Source organism: Pleurodeles waltl, chromosome 7 (assembly GCF_031143425.1).
Source record: "Pleurodeles waltl isolate 20211129_DDA chromosome 7, aPleWal1.hap1.20221129, whole genome shotgun sequence".
In the NCBI taxonomy this organism is placed as follows: Eukaryota; Metazoa; Chordata; class Amphibia; order Caudata; family Salamandridae; genus Pleurodeles; species Pleurodeles waltl.
In genome coordinates this window covers 1,532,890,032-1,532,901,183 of record NC_090446.1, presented here as the reverse complement: position 1 = coordinate 1,532,901,183, position 11,152 = coordinate 1,532,890,032, and the positions used below count along the sequence as shown (strand labels likewise).

Sequence of the window (11,152 nt, the reverse complement as noted above, 5' to 3'; positions counted from 1 at the left end):
TGAGTACATTGATTGTTGACGACGTGACTCAAAAACCCTTTGACAAGGACTTCGTCGAGGTAACCATCGTTGAAACAGAATCTGCTGTAGAGATAGTTGACGTTGTGGCAGTCAACGATGAGGACGTATACAATCCTTTTGACGCTGCCGTCGATGGTGTCATACTTTTTCCAGATGGTTTTTTGAAAGTGTGTTTTAACGCAGGAGGTGGTGTTGGGGGCTCAGAAAAGGCTTTTTTACTGCGTTCTGAGGAAAGAGAACGATCTTTAGTGTCTCTTTTGGATGATACAGAACTCCTGTGAGGAGAAGTGGAAGGGCTGTAAGCTTTGAAGGCACTTGTTTTGTCTTTTTGAGAGCTTTTTTAGGTGGATCCTCAGAATGATGAGCTTGAGGAGATCTACCCCTTTTGTGGACCTTTCTTGATGAAGAATACGACTCCTCACTATCAGAACCAGAAACAGGGTTTGATCTGGATTACAATTTCTGTAGCCAAATCTGTAGCCTACCCTTCCTGTCCTTGAGGGCTTTGTTAGAAAATGTTCTGCATACCTTACAGTCCTTGGCTACATGATCAGGATAGAGGCAATAAATGCAGTCCTTGTGTGGATCTTCAAAATGAAGTCTCTTCTTTCCACAGGTTTTGCAGGCTCTAAAAAGGCTTTTCCTCTTCTTGTCTGACATGCTGAAATTTTGAGAAAATAGAATTCCTTTAGGCCATGGAAAATTTTGAAGCCTTACTTGTTGAAGAAATCTTCTTTCTCTGGTAGAAAAAGCACTAGAAATAGATCTTTGCAGATTTGACTGAGTAGAGCTCAGTGGAGACTCCCTAGCACGACGTGCCGTAGAAAACCTGAGGGAATGGAGCTTCTCACAGGAGGGTTCTAGAGGGAGGGGAAGCCTGATTGGCTGAGACTTGGGTTTGGTCCTTTTTACTCAAAGAGACAAGGATAGGCTACTAAGGTGAATGCCTTTGGGCTTTTTTCTTTATAGTTGCTTCTACATTGCTATTTTAATGTACCGGGGACTCCCATCTCGACGACGGGGAATGATTCAAGCATGTAAATCTATGAAAGTTCCAATACTGGAGTAAATGGTATTATGGTGATGTTGGGAAGCCCATGTGTGGTCACAGAGCCTTTCTAGCTGAATCATTATTTCAGGCATCCTCCTAACTTTACAACGGCTTTACAACTCTCTTCTCACTCCCCAACCGGCACATGTGCTTCTACTAGGCAGGCAGTACATTTAACCAAATAAGATCTATGTACTGAGGCTCGGCCAGCACAAAGTAGGAAATCTCAAGTCCCATATGAGGAAATACCAGCTTTAACCACACCCCAAGCAGGAAAACAAACTGAGGCTCAAAGGAAGATCAGTCTAGAAACGGAGGCCTTGAAGACATAATAGGAAAGAAATATGCTACTTCACTGATTATTTCAAGCCTTGATTTTATTGAGACAGGTTCTTGAGCTCTGATTATGGATGATTTACACTTTCTTTTCAGATTTTGTACACATGGGAACACTTTCATAGACTTCACCAAAAACATTCCTAAACACATAAACAGTATCAGTTTTACACATGTGCAAAATAATATAGTTAAAGAAAGAGTGGTACAAATTACAAACCCAAATTCAACCACTGTGACCATGACAGGATCCAGAATCTGTGTAATTTCTTTCTCTGTAACCAGAAATCAGTTGCTGGGGGGGGGGGGGGGGAGGGGAGGGGGGGGGGGGGAGGGGGGGAGGGGGGGAGGGGGGGAAGAATATGGGGGGGGGGTTCATCCAGGACTGTGAACTAAATCCGACTTATGATTAATCAAAGGATAGTAACCCGGCATTGGTGATCCTCCAGGGGTGAAATCAGAAACCATCTTTTAATCATCGTTCAGCACTGTGACCTGATATCAGTTACTGTCAATCAGGAAACAGCTAATGGTGATCTCAAGCATAGTAACTAAGAACCAGCTACTGGTGATCTCAAGTGTTATAATCAGGAACCAGCCACTGGTGACCACAAATTCTTACCTGGTAACTAGCAAGTGGTGATCTCAAGTAACAAGGAACAAGCGACTGGTAATCTCAAGGGCAGCAACCAGTGCCGGGCAACAGATGCTCAGAAAGGATGTTACCAGCTACTGGTAACCTCAAGGGTTATAAACAGCTATTGGTGACCTCAAGGGTTGTAACCAGGAACAATCTTAAGGTGACCCTCCACCACTGTACACTGAGATCACATGCTGATCCTTCATAGTTGTGACCAGGAAATGGCACTTAATGATTTTGATATGACCACGGCCCCTCCTCCAGTGGATGACAACAGAACTGACATCAAATACAAGTTTCTTGTTATCCCACAGGGCTGAAACTACTGATGTCCCATCTCCGTGAACTGAGACAATGTGGAGATCCCCCAAATTTGTGAGTGGATGATAATTTCAGATGATGTCTTAGGACTGCGACCAGAAACCAGCTTCTGATGACGGCCAAGGGCTCTGAACAGAAAGCAAAGTCTAAAAATGCCTTAAGCTGTGATAAGAAACCAGGTTACAATAATGTTTCAGGATTGTTTCCGGGAGTCAACTTCTGATGATGCCACAGGCTTCTGACCAGAAACCAGCTTCTGATGTTGCCTCAGGTGTGATTAGAAACCAGCTTCTGATGATGTTTCAGGATTGTGACCAAGGACTAGCTTCTGATGAAGTCACAGTGCTGTGACCAGAAACCAATACCTAGTGATTCTCCAGCATTGTCAACTTAGAGCCGGTATTGATCTCAGTGAGCTGTGATCATGAATTGTCTGGTTGTAATGAAATGCAAGTTTATAATGACGTCCTGCCACTTACTAGTAGTCATCTTTGGTGTAACCAAATTCTGCCTCTGGTTATTCGCTGAGCTCTGATCAGAACATAATCTACACTTTTGTGCTTTTGACCTTGTCCTTGTTCCACTAAGAGGGCCCTTGTCTGCTAGAAATGCATTTGGATTTTATACAGACAAACAAACACCATGTTCACAATACCCTGAGGGAGGCTTCTAAATCTGACATTGCTCGTTCTTGTGGAATACTGCTGACATATAAAGTGCATATGCCCCAAACTGATTCAGTGGTTCAATAAAGTCACACCAGATGGGTGACGGATGAATGGTGCACCAAGCACAGTGATAAGGTATGTTGTTCCTTTGCACAGACAGAAAGAAGATGGGCAATCCTATGATCTATCAAATAAAACATGTGCAACATGAACCTAAAAGGTGGATGTATAGCAGCAGATACGCCATTTGACATGGTTGTACTTTGTTTACAATTATGAAAAGCTAATGGTGCCATAGTCACTGTGTGTCCTCTTGTGCCATCTCATCTACATCACCTCCACAGTCAGTACAGTTTCATTCTGGGGAAGACCCAGGACTCTGGGCTTGCTTGCTCGAAGAGTGGCCCAGCGGAAGTGGAGTAGGTGGATGTGGCAAACACCAGGCCCTGTTCCAGCTCCTCTGATGGTGGGAAGGAGGAGATTGGGAGTTGGTAGCTCTGTTCTGGGAACCACCTATGTTCTCTGGTTTTAACATAGGACTCCTTACACATGCACTTTTGTTCAATATGATCACCAGAGGATAATGGTTCTTTAATCAAGGAAGATCTGGGGTCCCATGATGGCATGCAATCTCTGCAGGCTCTAATATCAGCTATTTGGCTCTTGTCTCTCAATATTCCATCTCTGTTCCAGTTAATTGAGCCAGTAGTGCAGCACACATCCTCCTTCACTTCAGAACCATCAAGGTACACTTCCTTGGGGTGCTGCAGACTGGGGTGACACTGAAGCATGCTGTTTGACTTTGGCTGAGGTACTGGGTGAGCCCAGAGGTCCCTGTTCAGCTTCTGGCACTCAAGAGGCAGTGCTCTCTCACAGGAGTGAACCCTGTCAAAGGCTTTTCTTACAGCCTTCCCCCCACCTCCACTGTGGGTATTACTACTCCAGTTACTCGTAATTTCATTAAAAGAGGCTGGATACTCTTGGCAAATTGTTCCAAGGCTCTTACACCCAATCTGGGGCTGCCGATGACTAAATATGCCTTGTGCCTCTTGTGGCTCTTGGGTGCCTTCTCTTTTCTTCAGTTTCCACTGTGTTTTCGGGCTGCACTTTCTCTGTCTGTGTGGGTTGGGGTGATGGGAGGGGAACTCACAGGTGTATGTAGAGATATTAGGGTTGCTATTGTTGCTGAAGTGTGAAGTATGTGTTGCTGACCCATCATTAATCTTAAAAGGAAAGTTGTACGCTTTGATTCTCTTGATATCCCTCCAAAAAGCATCAGTATTCCTTTCTGAATTACTCCTCACATCCTGGACAGTTCGAGATAACTTAACTGGTGAAAAACTTTCATCAAAAAGCTCTGTATTCCTGGAAACTATGTTTGGATGATCCCCATCCCGAATCAGGCACTCCATGTTTGTTGAAAATATGGGCCCTGAGTAATCCAAGCTCTTTGGAAGCTTAGATAAAGGGTCAGAGTTTATAGGTGAGGTGATACAATGCTGCCGGTGGCCATGAATACAAAGCTCTTCAAACAAGTCTAGGTCCTCTTTTTGGCCAGGGGGTTCTTCATCCTACATAAAGACCAAGGGATAAGCATTAGGCACTCGCCTTCAGAGTTGTTCGTAATGTACACGGAAATAAAGGAGGCTGAGACATTCATTATTCTAAACCTACATGATGAAGTCTCATCTAAACCAATATACGTACACGCAACCACAGGGATGATCAGAAACAAAACTGACAGACAACCAGCAAGAGGAACCCAAACCAAGCTGACATAGAAAGTACCTCAACGAGGAGAAACCCAAACCAAAGTGACAGAAAAAGTACATCAACATGGAGAAACCAAGTCAAACTGACAGAAAGAGTATATGAACAAGAGGGACCATAATCAACCTGTCAAAGAAACAACATCAGTAAAAAGAAAGCAAACAAAATGTGACAAAGTGCAACATCAAGGAGGAACGGAAACCAACTTAATGGGAAATTAAATCATTTAGAACAAACTTAAACCAACATGACAGAAAAAAAACAAAGAGAAACCCAAATGAAACTGGTACAGAACTGAAAGCAATGAACAGAAAGCCAAATCAACCTGGAGAAACCCAAACAAACCTGACAATGAAAGTACATTAGAAAGTGTGAACCTAAATCTATCTGGCAGAGAAATTACATCGACAAGGAGGAACCCAAACTGATCCGAGAGAAAAAACACATCAACAACGAGAAATTTAAACCACCTGATAGACACCAACAAAGAGGGAAGTGCCCTAACCTGACACAGACTCAATGTTCTAATGAAAAATGCAAGTCAACCTGACTGAGAAAGATAGACAACACACATCAATAAAGAATAATCCAAGCAAGCTAGTCAGAGAATGTATATAAAAAAACAGGACCCCAAAACTACATGAAAAGAGAACCCAAATCAAGTCGAAATCAGCAAGGAGAAACCATACCACGTTGACAAAAAACACAAGAGAGCCTAAACCAACTAGAAAAAGCATATCACCAAGGAAGAACCAAAACTAAAATGACAGAGAAACACATCAAAGGAAATCTAAAACCAAGTTGGTAGAGAAAGATGATCAACAAAAAGAATTCTAACCAACCTGAGACAGAAAGTAGGTCAGCAAGGAGGAACCCAGATGAACTTAACAGAGAAAGTACAACAAGGAGAAACCCACACCAAGTGGAAGAGAAAATAACATCAATATGTAGGAACCAAAACTAATCTGACAAAGAAAGCAAATCAACAAGGAACCTAAACCAAACTTAAAAGGGAACAACAAGGAGGAACACAAACCACCTGACAGAAAAAGCACTTCAAGGAGGAACTCACACATACATGAAAGAGAAAAAAAATCAATAAGGAGGAACTCAAATTAACACAGAAAGCACATCAACAAGAGAAACCTAAACAAACCTTACAAGGAATGGCAAGGGGAAGGAATTCAACCTGACAAAAAACATATATAAACAAGAGGGTACCAAAATCAACCTGGCAGAGAAATCACATCAAGGAGGAGGAACCCAAACAGCCAGTCAGAAGCACTGCATTAGTAACGAGGGACCCAAACTGGTTATGGACATGTCAAGGCACACAAGAAACACCATGTACAGGCACACATAGAAGCACAAGAGAAAGAAAACGTCCAGGCACACAATGTGCATGATGAACACAACCAGAAGTGTAACAGACATGATCAGGCTCAGGCATAAAATGATTGAGAAAACAAGGGCCACAACCAAACACATGAAGAACATAGTCAGAAACAGGGCTAGAGTCAGGGATGTTATGAGGCAAATGACCAGACAACCGACTAGGAAACAGGTACTAGTGGAGAACACATCACCTTCAACAGAAGCCCCACAGCTACTGTCACAACCCTTAATTCCCCTGTGCAGCATAGGAATGCATTGCGAGAGAACAATGTACAGGAATACCAGCGCAAGGTATCCCATGAAGGAACACCTGAGGATCAGCAGGATGAAGGCTTGGGGGGCAATCTTGGAAACACAAGACCATCCTATGGCAGGTAGGAGGCTCCGTTTATGCTTTGTTGTCTTCACTGAACCCCCACAGCAGAGAAGTAGCCATGAGGCATGGTGAAAAACTACAATGCTACAACATCCAGTCACAACAGCCCCTCCTCCAAATTACTCCAAATGGAAACAGTACCATCCTGACTGCCTCTGTCTTTACTGCTCTGGCCTACTGACTGCTTTTGTGCAAAGTTTACTGCTTCACTAGAAGAGGTAACTATTATCCTTCTTCTTTTCTGACTGCATTAATTACTTGTTTCCCTGTGGAAGGAAGAAGGCCTTACCTGTGACTTAGCCATGGCTCTATACGCTGCTGAATGTGGGGGCTCAGCCAGGTGGACAGGTGCACCCTGACCAGGACAAGGCATTCTTAATTCTTGTTCCATTAGCCCTGGGGTCGGAGTCAAACAGCCTACACACAATCTCTCAGGCTGCATCTGATACCCAGTTTCTATCCTGAATTGAACTACTTTATTTGTGCAGTGGGGTTGCAATAATTAAAAGTAAGGCAGTGTAACCTGCCTCGCACTGGGTGGATGCCCCATTGGAAAAGAGGTATTGTCGAGTGGGGTTGAGATAATTTCTACAAATGGGCTTAGCCCATAGGAGCACTTGTACCTGACAACAACAGACATCCCTTTTCACTGAGTAGCCACTTGAATTTTCACATTTCCATGTTTGATCGGACTTCGCAGTGGGTGGGTTCAGCACAAACTGACACTGTACCAGTTGTAATTTACTGTTTGCTGACATTCCCCTTCTAACCACGGAGTGTGATATACTCCTGTTTATCCAGTTAACACTTCTTGTCCTTTAGGTGACACCCACAAACGAATGTATGATGGAACAAGGCATGCGCCAACCATGCATGCCTGAACAATGTGGTTGAACAACGACCGTGTTGTTTCCACTAATGCCTTTACCACATCGATTGTTCATTGTAAAGGCATGCCTAGTAAAGGCATGTGTGGAACGGCATGCATGGTTTTCACATGCCATCCCCCCCGCCTGCCCTAAAAATACAACTACCCCGATACCCCCACCCACTCTGAGCCCTAAAACCTACCCCAACCTCCCACGCGCCCTAAAAACAACCGACTCTACCCCTAAAAGTAAAACTACCCCACCCCTAAAAACAAAATTACCCTGACCCTCCACCCCAAAAACCGACTCCCCACCCCCAAAAACACTAACTACCCTGACCCCCACTCCAAAAAAACAAACTACCCCACCCCCAAAAACCAACGACCCCACACCCCCAAAAACCAAACTACCCTGATACCCCACCACAAAAAAACAAACTACCTTGATACCCTACCCCCAAAAATCAATACTTCTCTGACCCTCCCACCTCCAAAAACACTAAAGGCCCTGATCCCCCACACCGCCAAAAACTTAACTACTCGACTCTCCCACCCCTACCCCCAAAAACCAACATCCCCCCTCACCCTCAAAAACGAACTACACCGACCCCACCCCCAAAAAACAAACTACCTCGATCCCCCACCCCAAAAACAAAAAAAACGAAAGTACCCCCAACCCCACCACCCCCAAAACAAAATTACCCCGACCCCCCACTCCCACCCCTTAAAAACTATAACTAACCTGATCCCCCACCTGCCCCTAAAAAAAAAAACTACCCTGACCTCCCTCCCACCCCCAAGCCCTTAATCCACCCCACCCCTAAAAACGACCCCCAACCCTGCCCCAGCCGCACTTACCTGACCACGTCCTCTCCCGATGCTGACTCCATTTTTCTCTGCCTTTACCACGCATATGCATTGTTCAGCACATCCGTAGTTACGGCAGAGAAAAAGGGAGCCGTTGTTAAGATAAGCGTGGTTCCGCTTTTGTGAAAAACGACATTATGGCTTCAGAGTCGTTGTTCTGGATGTTCCCCTGCAGGGACCTATTTAAACCGCTAATGTGATAGCTCTAAAGCCATTTAGTGAACAGTTGAAATCCTTGGGTCAACACTAAGGAGTGTGACAAGTTTCATGATTTACTTTGGGTGCCCCCTTTGGAGAAAGCTAATCAGCTTGGAAAAAAGGCACATTGAACATCAAAGGGTTCAGATCACTCAGGCGCCTTTGAATGTTTGAACTCTATATTTTTGGCAGACCACAGAAACAGTGCCCAGGACTAGTCATCTGGGGATGGGTTTCCTAAGGCTAACTCCCTGATCCAAGGTGATTCCGACTGAGGAGTCTCTGTTCAGCCAGATTCCAAGCAACCCAGGCGTTCTCTTCCTGGCAGAAAGGAAAGAGGCATTAATAAACAACAGGGTCCCTTGCAACAAAATGTTCCCACAGGCCCTTTAAACCTACCTAGTTTCAGTCCTGAGAATGTTGTGCGCCTTAGCAGATTGGTTACCCCTACCAGCTGTGGCAGCACATATCCAGTCACATTTATGAAAGTCTTTGCATAAAGCAGCTTATAGCTGAGAGGGGAATGCCCAGGCCTTGTTTGGTGGTCAAAGTGGAGTTCAGGTAAGTATTAGATGACATAGTAAGACAAATTCCTGAACCTATCTAGACTTTAAAAGCCAAAAAGGATGTCCCGCATGAACCATAAGCTTCTTGTCAGATGGCCACAAGGAGCTATTTGTATACAAGGGAACATCAATTGTAGCATCTCCTCTGAGAGGTGCTGCTTAATTCTGCAGCAGATTGTCCTAAAGCTTGGTGAGCTGCAAACTTTGGAAGCAGTCCGTGAGGAGAAGAGTATCCTTTTTGGAGAGCCATGCGTTGAATGGACAAGAACATCTGAGAACAGGTTCACTGGGGGACAAGGTCCACGTGTCCATAAGGAAGAAATTTACCCGACCCTTTTTACTGAGACCAGGTAAGAATGAAGTACTTGCCAACAATGCATTGTTTCAAGGTCCCCGAAGATTTCCAGGTGTGCAGAGAACGAGGAGGCTGCCAAGACAACTCTTGTAGAGACACATTCTTCCCGTCAAGAGCCAGTGGCAGACAACCCAGATCCGGAAGGGGCAACATCGAAGTGTCCCAGCCTTCAACTACAAAGGAACTCCTGATTCATTTTCATAAGAAAAGTTGCGGAGATTGACTCAGAGAGTTTGCGCACTAATGGCCCACTCTAACTCAGGACTCATGGGTGTCAGAGATGCTGCTAAGCATTCACCTACAGTTTTATGAGACTCTATCTCAACCATTCATTCCATGTCAAGAGCTCTTTCCTTTTCCCTTCAAGATCAGTTAATCATCAACAAGGAAGCTAATGGCCTGGATAATTTTGGGGGTCACAAATGCTATGAATTTATTAACAAGTTGCAAAAGCCTGATCCGTTAATATACATAAAAGGTATTCTTCAGCTTGAAGGACATGAGTTGACTGGTGCAACAAACTGAGTTTGGATTTCATGAGGGTAGGCGTGTCCCATGTCATAATTGTTTTGTCTGTCTCAGCTGTTGGTTGAAGGTTTCACCTACAGGACAGTGAATGCTATAGACCAACCATCTTTGTGGGACACCTTCACACTGATAACAGGCTGGGTGGGGAACACCCTTTGGTATGTAAACTGCTCCTAGGAATCAGCAGGTCTTGTGCTCCATAGGCTAAATACACACCATTTTCGGATGTCAAGGTGGTGCACTTCCTTGAAAACTGCCAGCCAAATAATATCTGAGCTGCAAATAGCTGTTAGTGAAACCACCATGTTCTTCGGTTTAATTTACTGCAGAAGGGTTTCAGGGACTTTAAGGCTTTGAAGTTGGTCGACAGGGTACTTTTCCCTGATGGTGTTTTCTTTACTATTTCCAGGAGCACCACATTTAATTTGAAGTGTGGTACTTGTGAAAATTACCCAAATCATCCTTAGCTCTATGTTGTTTGCTGTCCTAAAGTCTATTGAGGACTGTATCAAGGAGTTTAGGACAAATCATAATAGACAACTGATTAGTATTGGCTGAAAGGCGTACAGAAGGCCGAAGCTCTTCTTGAGATGAAAAGCATCTTTGAGCGAGAGTCACCTTAGAAACTCCAGTGCACCAAACTCCTAACATTGTGCATTCTTGGCGATGGTAATCAGATCTAACCAAGGCTCTTCCCACTGCTGAAAGAGTCCCTGCACCACCATTTGTGATCCGCTAGGCATCCTGGGTAGAGTTTGTCCACCCTGGTATTCAGAGAGCCCGCCAGGTGTTAAACCACCTGGAAAATGCCCTGGTGTTCCAACCATATCCAGACGCAGAGCCACTTGACAAAGGGTCCACAATCCCACTCCATCCAGTGTCTTGACCTACCACATGGCGGTGGTTTTGTATGTGAACAAATACACGAGCCTTCCCTTGATCGAAGGAAGAAAGGCTTTCAATGCCAGTCCAATCACCCAAAGCTCCAATAGGTTGATGTGGATTAAGTAGTCCGCTGGAGACTTGAGTCCTCGGATCTCCACCCCTCCCAGATGGTCACCCCATCCCGCAAGTGATGCATCTGTTATTACAGTCAGAATCTGTTTGGGAAGGGGAAAGCAATCTGCCAATGACCCAAGTTCGGTTCTTCAGCCACCACTGCAGATCCTTTGCAGTTTCCTTCAAGGTCTGG

At 44.6% G+C, this 11,152-nt stretch overlaps 1 protein-coding gene across 2 annotated transcripts in view; it reads right to left on the bottom strand.

Moving 5' to 3' along the window:
• Positions 1–3,257: 3,257 nt before the first annotated feature.
• Positions 3,258–11,152, bottom strand: part of PRR19 (proline rich 19) — a 184,432-nt gene continuing 176,537 nt past the window's right edge. The window contains exon 6 of one of the 2 annotated variants that reach the window (XM_069201396.1): positions 3,258–4,608. In XM_069201396.1, the coding sequence (XP_069057497.1) occupies positions 3,382–4,608 (1,227 nt within the window). In that variant the 3' untranslated portion in view covers positions 3,258–3,381. The remainder of the gene's footprint in view (positions 4,609–11,152) is intronic. The other variant, XM_069201397.1, reaches the window with a different exon arrangement.